This window comes from Botryllus schlosseri, chromosome 2, assembly GCF_051294905.1.
Source record: "Botryllus schlosseri isolate E-star chromosome 2, Bs_hap1, whole genome shotgun sequence".
Classification (NCBI taxonomy): Eukaryota; Metazoa; Chordata; class Ascidiacea; order Stolidobranchia; family Styelidae; genus Botryllus; species Botryllus schlosseri.
Window position 1 is genome coordinate 10,501,867 of NC_137237.1, and position 15,883 is coordinate 10,517,749.

General features: G+C 39.8%; 1 protein-coding gene across 3 annotated transcripts in view; it reads left to right on the plus strand.

Moving 5' to 3' along the window:
- Positions 1–1,204: 1,204 nt before the first annotated feature.
- The window catches only part of LOC145433471 (uncharacterized), a 56,469-nt gene continuing 41,790 nt past the window's right edge, over positions 1,205–15,883 (plus strand). Inside the window, exons 1-2 of one of the 3 annotated variants that reach the window (XM_080310585.1) lie at positions 1,205–1,312; positions 3,764–9,457. In XM_080310585.1, the coding sequence (XP_080166711.1) occupies positions 9,137–9,457 (321 nt within the window). In that variant the 5' untranslated portion in view covers positions 1,205–1,312; positions 3,764–9,136. Of the gene's footprint in view, positions 1,371–2,248; positions 9,458–15,883 lie in introns of all 3 variants that reach the window. The other 2 variants (XM_080310584.1, XM_080310586.1) reach the window with 2 other exon arrangements.

Here is a 15,883-nt window from a genome sequence, read left to right on the forward strand (position 1 = left end):
GGTCCCATGGTCGTGTGCCTTTGGACCCACTGAGTGCGGACCGATAATACGTTCGAGCAACAAATTTTGAACGTTCATAAATATTTTTGGAAAAGGCGGATATTCATGTAAATGTCCGCGATAGGTAAAACTTGGATCAAAGTGTTGAGCCAGCAAAAGATTTGCTATTCTCGGCTGAAGATTTGAGGGCCAGAGATCATTTTGCAATTTTTGATCCATCGGTACCACATCTCCCCATGGCTCGTCATAACGTTTGAAACTGATGTTTCGCAATCTAGCATTTACCTATCATATCGTAATCTAGCAGTCCATGGCGTGTCCTAATCAGGAAAAGTGAACTCTGACTTTTTTCATAGCTTTAGACCTGTTCTAGCATCCCACCGGGGCCTACGATACTTAGTAAGATCGATACTTAGTAAGTATCGTAGGCCCCGATCCCACATTTGACTTTCTGGACCAAAGACATGAAATACATTTTCCACTTTTAGAAGGAATATTTACATTTCTCTTTCAATTCCCAGTATCATACTTTGAGTTCTAATTAATTTGTTCTTTTGTCCGGAGAACATACATGTTGAGGTATATAAGCTAATGTAGAAATTCCTTTAATTTGCGGATATATATAGCTACACAATATGACATATTTACGATCCACCATATTTTTTATTAACGTTTACTAATCGCGCAAAGTGTTTACACCATATCCGATACAACTTCTCCGTTTTGCTCTTCGACTAAACTACTGGCCTTATAATATGGGGAAGGGCGCCATACCATATTTTCTAAACGGGCTGTTCGAGTAAACAGAGAATTAGTATCGCATTTCCATATCAATACTATCATTTTCATCCCATGATGCAGATTAATGCTTATATGCTGTCGAAAATTGGATACCTCCTGGTATGCATCAAAACGAATCAAGCTCCGGACCTTTCGCATAGCTTAATTTGCAGCTTTTGACAATCCACGCGAACGAGTTACGATCGTACTTTGAGAAAAGACTGGTGCAAACTATGAACAACCAGTTAACTCGTGACATCAACAAAGAATTTAGACTCCCGCACACAGAAGATCGGGTTATTTACGTCTTTCCCGTAGCACCCGTTAATCGGTCACATACGTAGACCACATCGATCATACTCCATCGCAGTGCGTCAACATTCTGGCATGGAAGCCGGTGTTAGTATAGATAACTAAGGTACTAAGGTAGTGTTAGTCAGTTTATGGAATGTAAACCATAACAATCGGCAATTACCTCGCTGCCGAGGCAACAATATCGTCGGCTGCTCGGGGGGTGTGACGGCGTTGAACAGTAAGTTTTGTTCACTAATTGAATCTGTTAAGCCATATGCAACGTTTTGCTCATAGGGGTTATCTGGTAGATACCAGAGTGGAATCGGTGGCAACGGCACGCGCAACGTCACGCAAGCATTTATATCTGATCACGCCGATTAGTGAATTATGATGACGTCACGAAGCGATACCAGACTCCAGATGCAGAATAAGGCGCTGGCGCTTTACAATGCAAGCGTGGCATTTGTGCAACAGCGAATATTCGGCATAATCCTGGTCCGGTGTATGCCAGGTCTATTTTAGCACATGGTGTCCCTTATCAAGTAATTAAGTATCGAATCAGAACGAAAAATATTTCCTTCACGCGGATGAAATTTTCCAATCACGCGAGAAATCCGTCTGTCACGCACAACATGTTGTCGAAAACAACCACCGATTCCAGTTTGGGGTAGATAGGGCTGGGCAAAATCGAGTACCTGAGTGATTCGATTCTGAATCACGTATTACGCTTCGAGTCGAGTCGAGTATTCGAGTATCACTCATTATGACGTCACAACAGAATGTACTGTGTCAACGTTGAAATATGTACCTTTTATGCCACTACAATTCTTGTTATCCGTCACATTAAAGACACTTTTGTATTTTTTCGACCATACCGATGTCATTGTACTTCTTGGCAATGTTGTGGGATGATCATGACTTCGAAAATGTGTTATTTCCAGTAACGTTCGTAGCTTTGTACTGTGTCTCGTATGCTGCGACACGGCCAATCCAGGTTTCAAGCCTTCCTTAGTGAAAAATAGTATCAAAACTATAATTCTCGCTAGTAAATTACCTTTCAGTTGCGAGGAGCGTATAATTTCAGAACTCGAAAAAAATCCTCTTTTGCTACTCGACTCGAATCACTAAAATTAATACTCGATTCAGATTCGAGTACTCGAATCATTGTGCCCAGCCCTACTGGTAGATAGACATATTCAGTAACATCACCGTTTATAAGAGCCCGGCGGCGACACTCACATGATTTCATTGATTCTGGACTGTTTGGTCCGGGTAACGTAAGATCGGCATTGACAATAATGTCATGTTGTTATAATGTGATGAATTGGCCAATTAACTTGAACTTTTCTAGATAGCGGTTTTGTAACCACAGTGTAGCACCAGACTGGAATCGGTGGTTGTTTTCGACAACATGTTGTGCGTGACAGACAGATTTCTCGCGTGATTGGAAAATTTCATCCGCGTGACGGAAATATTTTTCGCTCTGATTCAATACTGAATTACTTATTAAACGACACAATGTGCTAAAATAGACCTGGTATACGCTGGACTAGGGCTACGCCGCATATTCGCTGTTACGCAAATGCCACGCTTGCTTGAGTTCATTGTAAAGCGCAAGCGCCTTATTCTGGATCTGGACTCTGTTATCGCTTTGTGACGTCATCATAATTCATTAATCGGCGTGATCAGATATAAATGCTCGCGTGACGTTGCGCGTGCCGTTGCCACCGATTCCACTCTGGGTGTAGCATAGCACTTGGTGGTAATGCGATTATATAACGATATCACTTCAAGTATACCGTACTGGCGTACTATAGTCAAGTATAATATGGAAAGTTCAACAAAAATTTCTTATGAATTGTAATCCACAGAGCCTATATTTTGTTCTCCGGTGCAGAGTTTTGTCAAAACCAATAGTATTGAAAATACTGGTTTACGGCGCTTTTTGACTGGATTTTTTTAGTATAAAACCATCGCTTTTATGACATTAGTTCTGATTTACCAGGTGTTTTGAAATGCAACATGGCAACTTGAAAGTCCCTCGCCTATCAAATGCATTAGTGTCTACAATTTTAGAAGATTAAGTGTACATCAAGACTTATTTAGATATAGCGAGTTGGGTAACTTTCTATCCTTCAATCTTACTAAACCACACGTCAAAGATGGGGATTTATTCCACTTATTATATGTACAACTCTACATCGTCAGGGACATCGTTGACAGTCTGCCGTATATTTTGCAATACCGTATAACAGTGATGACTGATAGCTTATTCGATAGCAACAATTAAGATGTTAGTCTATGATTCGAAATAGGATATCGTATCGTCATGGTGCTGTGTACTTGTAAGTGTATCATATAGAGTGCACCTTTATTGTAAGGGGATAGATAACTGCCATGAGTGACAGGTCTCAAGTCCGATGATCTTGCTTGAAAGGCAGTATTGGCATCATACCCAAAAGTGCACTGCACAATAATGCACAATTTGTCATATACCAGGCATCAATTGAATCGTCTCTCACAACATGTAAGGTGTCTTCGATACCGTACTCTGCTGATCAAGTTGGTGTGTCCATATATTCCATATTTTTAAAAGATGGCAAAGTTGATGTTACTTTTAGCTGGAATAAATGTTGTTATGTGTAACCGGCCTTATTTCTATAAAGCTGATTAACCTTTTACGTTACAGATGTTACCGTCCATTCGGCTACACATGAACAAGAGATATACTAAGTCGCACCCAGGGATGTGGTTAGAGGAGGCTAGTGAGGCAGTGCTTTACCGCCAGGATAAGTAAAAGAAAATAGTGAAACTTTCCACCATTAAGCCTACGCATCAGATGAAATTTTTGTTTATGTTGATATTTTTATTGTTTGTTGTTTGTTTTTATGTTGTGGTGGTGGTGGGGTAGGGATAAACTGCACTACATAATGTATATCACAAGTCACATTTAGTATTATGTCACCATTGTTCAATTGTGGGATCAGGTCTTCTATACATAGATTTGAGATGTGAAGGAATTCCGAAGCTCAGTTAACTCCTAAATGATGCAATGAGAGAGAGAGTTTGAGAAATTTATTCGTCATCTCAAAAAATCAAAAAAGATACACATGATTCCAAAAAATATTGTCCGGTCACAGTAGGTAAGATCAAAACACAAGAATCGTGATATGAAATGTACAAATATAAATGCTAGACTAACCTATAGCGAAGCGATCGGGTGATCATCCAGTCTACAACAGCTGTATGGAGTAATTTGATATATATTTTTGCCCATTGCGCAATAACGGTGAATTGCCAAAAGTGTAGATGTAAGAGCACAGAATGAGTCAGGTCAGTTATGGAAAATTATCAAAATACAAAATATGTCGGCTGGCACTGGTTCATATTAGGAAAACTGTTAGCTTTTATAGGATTCAATAAGATCATGACGATGCTTGGTTTTTAATACATATAAAGAATTGTTTCTAATATGGATGTATGGACTTCCATATAAGGGGACCTTGATAAGTAATGGTTTAGTGATGAGCCTTCGTTAGATGTCAGTCTTGTCAGTTCATAACAGAACTGCTTGTGAAATGAGAAAGGTGTTTACTAAGAGGGGTGAAATAGTCTAAGAAAATGTCAGGCAGGGTAATATTCAGAGGTGGTCAAAGTAGCCACCGTCGCTACTCAAGTAGAAGTAGAAGGAACACCAGAATTTCTACTCGAGTAGAAGTAGTAGTGGTGGTTCACAAGTAAGTAAGTAGGTATTCTACACCTATTTTTGCCTAAAAAACTGAAAACTGTCAAGTAGAAGTAGTCTAAAATCATTACCACGTAATAAGTAGTGCGAGTAGGCAAAATCTACTTCTAGTACTTCAAAAAGTAGAAGTACTTCGTTACTGACCACCTCTGGTAATATTATAGTACTTATGCATCAGAATACCCATATACCCACTTCAATACTATAGATATTCTTAAATTTCAAGAATTTCAGACTATATGGTAAGAGATTGAGGCGATCTCTACGATTGGCAAGGAATATTAATGTAAATGTTTTTATAATCTGCATCAGAATAGATGGTTTTGGCGAGTATTGCAAAAATCTGGTTGCAAAGCAATTTTTTACTCGGTTCAAAAGTTTAATACATTAGTAGGTGCTATCATAGTAGAGTCACTTCTTTGCTATTGTGATCACATGTTATTATAACGTTTTTTTTAGCAATATAGAATTGGTAGTACGGTAGATATTAAAAAAAATCACTGAATTTTTTGTTATGTTTGTTGATATTTCGTTTTTAAATTTCTAAACGGGTTAAGAAATGACGCGCAGCCGCGACAGCTGGAGCGTGAAGGTCCTGTGGAAATTTCAATAAGTTGCAGCTCCATTACGGTGCCCCTTTAAAAGAGAATTGAGTGATTTAATAAGTGACGTAACGTACTGCAACAAAATTTTCAACAACACAATCAAACCAGTGGAATATGTTGGTTGGCGATTGAAAAATAATGGCATACAAGAAGAGGCACTCGGACTTATGTCTTAGCTCTAATTAGTTGATGACAGTACAGCAAAGTTAATCTCGTCAAAATTGGACCTCACATCGCAAAGTTATCACATTTTCAATTTGTGCTCACCTAACCATAAATTTCAATTACTCAGTCATTGTATGAGACAGTAACTGCCATAAAACAGCATAACTATATTGTTGAGGCCGATTTATAGTACCTATGATTGAATATATTTTACTCATTAGTCGTTGAATCTTTGTTGGTCAAAATTACTTTATACAAAGTTTTAAAACTAGGTATTTTTCATTACTAAGTCAGAAAAATGGAGGATGATGAATTTAAAAATATGAATGATTGGTAGGGCGATTTTTTTACCTAAAAAAAGGAAAATTTTGACCTAAAAATCAAAATTGTGACTTTTTTCGACCTAAACAAACTGAATTTTGACTGAATTTTGAACTAACGTATGCAGAATGTAGATTAGGTGTTTTCCCACATAATGTTAAAATTGTACCGCTTATCTTCATTTCGAGTTGGAACTGGCTGTCCTAACTAAGTAGTTTGTCCTGAAAAAAGTTTTTGGCTTAGAAAGGTCAGGCAAATTTTTACATGAAAAAAGTAATCTGGCCCTATGAAGAATTCCAGTAGTTACAATACGTATTATGGCAGAAATAATTAAAATTTGTTGTAGTACAACGAGAGATACTTTCCAACATTCTCGGGTAGAAAGTGCATGTCCTTACTAAGAAGCTTGCCAAGAATGGAGAAAGAATGTTCAACAGCAGCAGTTGTTGGCTGACAACACTCAAGTTGTGCGTACACTGCTGGTGACACACCGTGTTGCAAGTTGCTTCATTCTGACAATGTTTTCTACATTACAATTTCTCATCATGCCCTTCTTAACATAAGAATGATGCAATGCCCAAGAAGTCTTTCTTCAGTTAATATATTGCGGTACGTTGACCATAACAGCATGTCTACCTATTTGTTTTATTTGACCGTTTATGATTCACAATGGGCAGACAATTGACCGTCTACATCTACAACGTTAGGCCTATAAAGTAGGCTGTAAGCTGTAAAATGTCTAATGATAAGTTCACCGACCGTGCAAATATTCATGATATAAACGAAATGCTGGTGGCAAATTTATCTGACTTTGTAAACAATTTTGACGATTTTTTAACCTAACGCTTCAATTTTGACAAAATTTTGACATGTCAAGAAAAAATCGCCCTAATGATGGGTAATATATTATTCTATTTTTGAACTTAGTAGGGCCTACCCCACAAAACAAAGTGTCATCAAAAACTATACTGCTATTTAGTGCTATTGGTATTTGCCTGCTGATCAGGGTTGTAACCAAGTCACAAGGCTCCGAGTCACAAGTCAATCTCACTTTTATAGTTTTGACTCGAGTCAAGTCGAGTCATTTTCAATTCACCACCGAGTCAAGTCCAAGTCACCGAGCAGGGGTTCGAGTCCGAGTCATGGTATTATGACTCGAGTCCGAGCCCAAGTCATTGTGTTGACTGCTCAGTTCCCAGTTAAAGTTTTGTTAAACCCACTTTTATAACTCAGTTTCGTGATATCGAATGGTTCACATTTATAATATAGAAATTGGTCGCATTTTCAAGTACCAGTATCAATAAACGAAATCCCAACAAGGTGGTTACTTTACTATACTTCGAAATTACAATGAAAAGTCGGTCTTGGCCGTCTGAGTCTCGAGTCATGTGACTTGGTTCGAGTCATGCGCAATGACTGGAGTTCAAGTCGAGTCAGTATAAAGATTGACTCGAGTCGAGTCAAGTCATTTCCGTGTTTTGAGAAAATGACTCGAGTCAAGTCGAGTCATCAGAAAATCGTGACTCGAGTCATTACAACCCTGCTGCTGATGTTCATGAATGACAAATCACCCATTATTACACAATTCACATACATATTTACTGTTCACACTTCACAGATAGGGGAATGGAGAGGTGACGCTGAGACCAGCCAAGTCCTCACCTGTCACAGGGACGCGATCTCAGAATAACTCGCATCAAACGAATGCTACAGTTTCACTGATTCCCAAATTCTAAATATTAATAATGTTTGGTCTACATAAATCCCTCAAACTCGCCAAAGATGTAAAAATCGGCTTTGTTATGTACGTACAATGACAGCGTAAAACAATACAAGGTGAGGAACAAATTAATATGTCACATCGATTGTTGGAATAAAAATCCGACAAACACAGTACGGTACAGTGAAACAATACGTTATTGGCTATCGACTTGCGAGCCGGTGGTGTAGCATGCTTGTGAAGTTAGGACGGCCAAAGTGTAGTGCACAGGGGTATCCGAAAGTTCTAGATATCGCTGGTACCTTGTAGGTCCTAGTAAATACCTTCTCTTGGTGATATAGCTGTTATGTATTTCCATACCTACCTTTAATTGTGGATACCTAGTATCTTCTTACGCAACCTGCACGTGTAGATTGCTAATGTGATAAGAAACACGTCAACTGAATCAGCTGACCATTTGGGTGTTATATATATATATTTGCGAATTTGATTCTGTGAGGGATATTCCACGCCTCCTACCCAATCATGAACCCCTCCGTCACCCCACGTCACTGGTCTCACGGAAAAACTAGTGCGGCACTAGGGAAATATTGCAGTCTCATGTCAAATAATATAAAGCAAGGTGTATGCGGCCCCGGTGCATGTCAGTATGCATTGTATGGTCTGGTCTGGTTATGGTGGATTACAGCAGCAATGTGTGATCAATGATCAAATTGATCATCGTAAACTATACTCATATTCATGTCACAAAGCAATGGTTTCACAACTGTCACCTATCACTACAGCACCCACAGTGCACTGCGTAACCCCAAATATACACTACATTTACGCCTTTCACCCAACACTACCGCTGTCGTGCTTGAGTGGTCTCAATGCCTTCGAGAATTTCATCTTAAGTTTCCAACCGACGCTCTCCGTTGGATTGTTTCGTCTCGCCATCGTTTTGATAGACGCAAACTTACTTGAGCGTTATTCAAGACCGAAATAACTGTAGCGCATTTGTGGTGTGTGAAAGGATTTGATTCTCTTCAGCCGGAGAAACTCTCGCAGATAATACGCTACAGCCATAGAATGTTCACATGAATCAGATATATCGAAAGTCCATTGAGCGCGTATTCGCCACTCGGTGTGAATGTTTCTTATGGAACAACGTACGATGGTATTCTCTATCGCTCTGCTGGGTTTGTTGATTTTGCATCGTGCTAAGTAAACTGACGGAAGTTGAGTAGGATATTTGCTGGTCAGGATTTTTATGAGCCTGTTCGCACCGTATGTTAATACTGTATAGCGTATATATGTAAGCTGGGAATGATTTCTGTTGATGACAATGTTATTCAACGTGTGTAGAAATCGAACACACTTGTTGCTTTCATTTTAGAACTCGAGGCTATATGGGAATGTTTGGTGTAGATAATCGACTTGAAATATAACGCTTTCTTTGCTGTAGTACGTACTGATGAGCCGGGATCGAAGAGCGAAATTACGAAATGGCCAACTGAAATTGAAATGGACACGAAAGGTGGACAGACTGTATCATACGTCGGCCAGAGGCCATATTCGCCGTCGGACGTCATGACCTACGATATTTCATCGGACTCGTCCGATGAAAGTACCAAAAGCAAACTCTGTGGCAAAGTTTTATGTTCTCCGGGCCGATCGGAATCGAGCGACGACAGCAGTTCTAGTTATGAGTACCAGTGGAAAGAGGCAAAACCAGCAAAACCACCGATAGAACCGTGTTTGACCATGGTAAATATTGGCTTGAAGGATATTCCGGCCGTTAAGCGGGAACGTTTGGTGATTACGCCTCTGAAGGCCGTTTGCAAGGTAAGAGCAAATATCGCCACGTAATCAAACCGTATTTTCTTGCCTACAAAGCAAACCTGCGACGTCGATGGCGCTGGTTGGTGTTTATGGTGGTAACGGTCGTTGCTCGTCCATGTTTGATATCGCGTGTTTGCTGCGTTACACATTAACACGAACAAGTGGAATTTGAAATGTTTTATGATAGGGCGGAGCCATCGGATGGTGTTTGATATGCATTGTATTGTATACATTATATAGGGTTACCATATTTTGGAAATCTGAAAAGAGGACACTCTTTCAGAATTTTCAAACTTGCAAAACCAGAGGAAAGTCCTGAAAAAATGGTAAATTTTCCTACTTCGTGGTCGGTTGACTAAAAGAAGGTCAACTTTCTCTCTCAGCGCCCAAAATACTGTTTTCCTTCACATTAACAGGTGTTTGACTAAAAAAAGGTCGACTTTCCGACTCAGCTTCCGAAATAACCGCCGGAGCGTCACTTCCGTGCTGATTTACGGCATCTCGGTCGAATTTGGCCGTAAATTTTTCCAAAATTCTCAAAAAAGAGGACAAAAGGGCGTCCTCCGAGGACACTTTCAAAAAAGTAAAAAAGAGGACAAATCCTCTTAAAAGAGGACGTATGGTAACCCTAGATTGTATCAATGAAAGACGTTCGAGGTGCAATGCTCTGCTTGGATCTGATTCGGGCTGGAAATGTACACTTTGTTGGTCGTCTTTACACACGTTTCATCAGTTGAAAGCATTACAAAATTGCGATGCTGTAACAACATGGGAAAGAGTCAAATTGACTCGTAGATCAGGCCACCCTTTCACATACAGCCAATAATGTTGAAAACATGCTTTCAATAGGCATGCATGTCTTGTCTATACCGTGGTAGAGATACGAAGGTAGAAGGGCATAGAGAGGAATAGACGTTGGCAGTAGAGAGGCATATATGATGGAACGATCTATGCGAGAAATCGATATTTGAAAGAGGTGATCCGGCTATGTCACGATTTGAGAGTGCAGTCTGCCCACGTCAGGATTCTTGCAAATTACCTATGTCCTATTTTATCGCAGAGGCAATTAACCTATTCCTTTGTTGGCAGTTAACAGCCCTTTGAACTCATCAACCAGTTCACACAGCCTGTCAAGAATGACTCAAAATCATGTTCTTATGTGCATCCAACACGGGCTCACTTCTGTAATCTTCATTAAATATTGATTTCATTCCACATCCATGTTCCATACATTCGATGGTATAAAAACCAACTTTACAGACACAGCACATTGATGTACTCGCTAGTTCATTTGCGATAATCACCTAAAATATAGGACGTGGTTTTAAAATGATGTCGAGAGGCAGCAATGAATTATGGAATTGATATTCTGAATGCTTCCTCGTTTCGCTTGATGAATCCCTGCTATCTTGCGTATGCAACTATGCATGTACCACAGCAAAATCGACGCCTGCGGTTGGAATGTTGCATTCAACCGGGGCCTACGATACTTAAGGCCCCGATTCAACTCATTCAATGATTAATATGATCACATAAAACCTCCTATTCTGAAAGAAGCAACTGTAATTATAGGCCTGTTCAGTTGTTCATGCTCGCGGAGAGCTGCCATAGTACGGTGTCGGTGTGTCGTTGAAGCAAATACTTGTCGATGTAATATTATTGGATATTGTGTACTCATTATCATCATTGGATGATCATTGGAGAATGGAACTATCACACGATTACTAGTTATTGATCCTAATTCAGTCTAGGCTCATGGCTTCCCGTAGCGCCCCGACCTTGTACGAAATGTACGGTGTGCGCTAGGGGTAGGCAACTCCCAAGGGGCCAAAGAAGACACAGAAAATACGTTCGCGGTCCAGGCCGAATGTATAACTATACTCTGCGTGACTGCGTCGTATTCATTTGAGGTATTTCTAGATTGAAAAGGCTGTCTGGAGGTACAGAACTTCAATATACAATTCAGTAGTATATTCATATTGAGATGAACCCGAATATTTTCGGCTGATACTCGTAAGTGGTAATCGTCAGCGACTAGTAGAGAATTGGAAAGAACATTGTATATCAGTGTTTCCCAAACTTTTTCTATTTAGAATATATCCTGGAATCAAATCACCATATCCTTGTGCAGTTTTCCGAGATTTATGCTTTTCCATCAAATCGGGTATGCGAAATGACCGATAGCTCAGGCAAGATGAGAATTGAAACGGTTCACGTCTCGCAAAATTTCGGTGATATATCAAGGGCTTATCACTGAATCCGGACAGTGCCATCCTCACCCTGATCACGTTTCATCATTACTAAGAACGGACATATTCTACTCATAAATTTTGGAGAATAGTAGTAGTATCAGATCAGCGATATCGTTTCCCGCAACCTGAACGCCGTGTCGAAGGCCACGGTCGCAGCACTGTCGAAAATCCGCGATCGTTTGAAACAAAGATTGAAATCACGCAAGACAGTTTCCCTTAAAATGCCATCTCACCTTGTATTGAGCAATAATTGCTCAGATACTTCGTAGTTCTCACAGCACACAATAAACCACGCTTTCTAGGTATTCTGCCGACTGCTAAATTAGTTCACTGATGGGCAGGATCAGCATTGTCAAGTAGAAATGGACTTTTCCGGTACAGCTGATTAAATAGATGGAAGACCCTAAATTGCCCTGACTGAATCGATTTTGCATTTTTACTTCATGTTTAGTAGCCTAATTCGTGAATCGTTTCAATACCAGACAGCAGTTGCCTACTAAACTGACACCGCCGCCATTTGCTCTCGGCGCCTCCTCACCGTCCAATTTTAAAGCCAGCACCCCACAATCGCCCATTTCATGATCATCGCCCCCTTCGCGCTCACGAACGCCCCCAGGGGGTGCTGGCGCCAACTCTAAAAACCAATGTTGTATATGAACAATCGTAACTTCATTGTTCAAAGCAATGGCAAACATGAAACATTTTATTAGCTATTTTTTAACCACATTAACCCCCAGACACGTTTTTCTATTAATACACCAAAAAGTATTTTGCACGTTACATATCTTGTCTTAGTCACTGTATCCCGAGCTGTTTGTAGCCTGGTAAAATATCGCTGTCGTTCTACTAATCGCTTCGGTAGTAGATATTCTGAAATAACCCCCTCTCCGGCAGCCGAGTGTCTGTCTGCGTGTAGCCTATTTATCCATAATGTCAACTTAAATTATACTCCTTGAACACAGCGATCTACTCACCACAAACTAAAAAAGGTTTTTCCTCCGACTTCAGCATTGTGCTCTAAACCATCTTGAAATTTTGGTCTTCGGCCCGAGCTTTGTTTTTTGACATTTTGAATCTGGATTACGCGTACCGCGTACGTATGCTATATGTGGTCACATCACATAAATGAAGAGGCTTCAAAGTAAATGCATTTCCGGGTCTGGTATACAGCCTACGATTTTAGTCGCGTAATAACATCCGAAAGTATGTTTCATGTTCTAAATTCCAATCAACTTTTCGCGGGCCAATCAACTTTTCGCGGGCCAGTCAGAATCGCATCGCGGGCCGTGCAATGCCCAGGTATAGTGTACACTGTAGGCCTACCGTGCAGCAGTGGTGCTCAACCGCCGGTGTCGGTCCGTGGCAACTGTTCTGTCGGTCCGCCAGATGTATTAGAATATTTTTATCCAAATTCCAAAATGGAAGACGTTTGGCGTTTGTCCATTAATTAGAGATATAAAACATCAAATTTTGAATTGATTCAGAAGTATGGGACGTATCTTATGGTGTCGCAATAGGGATTTCATGGCCTTCTTGGGGCCTGCGTTAGAATGGTGCTACTGTTGAAAATTACCGTAACCTGCAACTCGTTTCGAAGAAGTTGTATGTTGAAGCTACGGAGACTGTTGGAATAAATTTTGTTAATTCCGACAGTGCAATTAAGCGACACTTGGCAGTAAAATAGAGGTTATAGCAAAGTCGCATTTCTTTCAAAGCAATGCTTTTCAACCTTTTTGAGCACCATTCGCACAAACTAACTGAAAATTGTCCAAAATTAGATGACGATACCTAACAATATCTTGTTCGGATGTGCAACAAATAGTCTGCTATAGCTTAGGCCAGTGGCTCTCAACCTTTTCGGACTTGCGTCACCCTTTCAAAATGAAAAATAGTTCGTAGCACACTAGCATACAGTGGTTTTGAAATAGCTCAACTGTGTGTCAGATAGTGTCTATTCTTTTTAAAAAGTGCTTTTTCAATGTCTTTGGTACCATAGCCTCATTTGACAATTTTGCATGACAGAAAAGGCAATCTGGCAGAGATTGCGATTCATCATCACGTCAAGTGATGCCCATATTTAGATAACTGTTGCCATTTATGCGTGCTCTCCAGCTTTCTTTTCTAACGTACCTCCACTTCCATAATCTATTTTCTTTGCTGCAATGATCATCACCACTTGACTTACTTTCTTTCAAAATAAGAGTCTCCATTTTAATATTTCTAAAAGTAAACTTGAGTAAAACGTCTCACATATAGATTACTAAGCCCTGAAAAAAGTCGCCGTAATCCTCCGGCCAGAATATCGTTCCTTGGTAATTACAAGAAACAGCTCATATTCAGACATGACTTAAAGGAGGGTCATTATGATTAGGGGAGATGTGGTACCGATGGATCACTGGGACCGAAAATACTTTGAAAATTCTCTATGATAATTCCATGATTACACTCCGCGCACTTTTTCACAATTGCATGCTGGCGAAATCTTTCCTCGCATACAAATAAATTCGACGTGCGCGAGCTATGGGGTCTCTGAGAGATGATTTTTGTTTTGGGGGGGTGTAAACTAAATTTCGATCGACAAATACATTTTTCTTTGTAACCTTCAACACGAACAAACCAGCAATCATTTTCAATGTGAAGTCTATGGCTTGTATCAGGCTATATAATGGCACCTATTATTTTTTCAATACCTTCCTTGAGTGGAATTTTTTTCGATTCATGTATAAAATTCGTAGGGTGGGGACCGATGATACAATAGCCAAATCAAGCAAAATCATCAAGCATATTATTCATCCAACAACTGAAACATGCCTACGTACAGAAACTCTTTATGTAATAATTGCATATGATGTGTTATCGCTATAACGAGGTATTTGGATGTCACACTGTCGATTTTCGGGCAATATGCGTGTACCCTCAAATTTATAAGTTCGAGTGTAAATCAAAACGTGATTTTATGGCAACATTTGAGTTATTACTTATTCTATTTTTTGACGGTTGCGACCAAAAAATTCTTCTTTGGCTTACTGTAGCTTAGATCAAAATACTGAGCAAGAAATCTGAGTTTTTGAGAGTATGTGTCATAGGTCCCCGGGTCGTGTGCCATTGGACCCACCGGGTGGGGACCGATGACACGTTCGAGCAACAGATTTTGAACGTCCATAAATATTTTTTGGAAAGACGGACATTCGTGTATATGTGCGCGATAGGTAGAGCTTGTATCAAAGTGCTGAGCCAGCGAAAGATCTGCTGTTTTCGGCTGAACATTTCGGGGCCAGCGATCATTTTCCAATCTTTGATCCGTCGGTACCACATCTCCCCTACTGCGCTTAGATACTATTTCATAAGTAGTCGAAATTTTGACATTTTTTGACCTTAAAAAAACCTCGCGTATGTAAATTAGGTGTTTTCCCACATAATGTCAGAATTGTAGTACTTATCTTCATTTCTGGTTGGACCTGTCTGTCCTTAAGAAGTAGTTTGGCCTGAAAAAACTTATTTGACTTTGAAACTGACAAATATATACATGAAAAAACTTTGTTTTAACGAAATCTGGACCTTGTCGAATTCCAGTAGTTACATCGCGCATTATGGTAGAAATAATTAATATTTGTTGTAGTAAAACGAAAGATACTTTCCCACATTCTCGGGTAGCAAGTGTCTGCCCTTACTAAGTAGCATGCCGAGAATGGAGAAAGAACTTCAACAGCAGCAGTTGCTGGCTGGCAACACTGAAGTTGTGCGTACACTGCTGGTGACACAGCGCGTTGCTTCATTCTGACAATGTTGCCTACATCAACGTTTTTCATCATGCGCTTCTTGATATATGAACCAATGCCCACGCAGTCTTGCTTCAGTTTGGATATTGCGGTACGTTCAGCATCACACCATGTCAATTGTCAACCTATTTGTTTCACTTGACCGTTTATATGATTCACAATGAGCAGATAAGGGACCTTCTACAACGTTAAGTCTATAAAGTAGGCTGAAAACTGTAAAATGTCAAATGATAAGTTCACCGACCGTGCAAACATTCATGATATAAACGAATTGCTGTTGGCAATTTTTTTTGACTTTGTAAACAATTTTGATATTTTTTTAACCTGACGCTACAATTTTGACATTTTTCGACATATTTTGACATGTCAAGAAAAATTCGCCCAATTCATAAGAATAT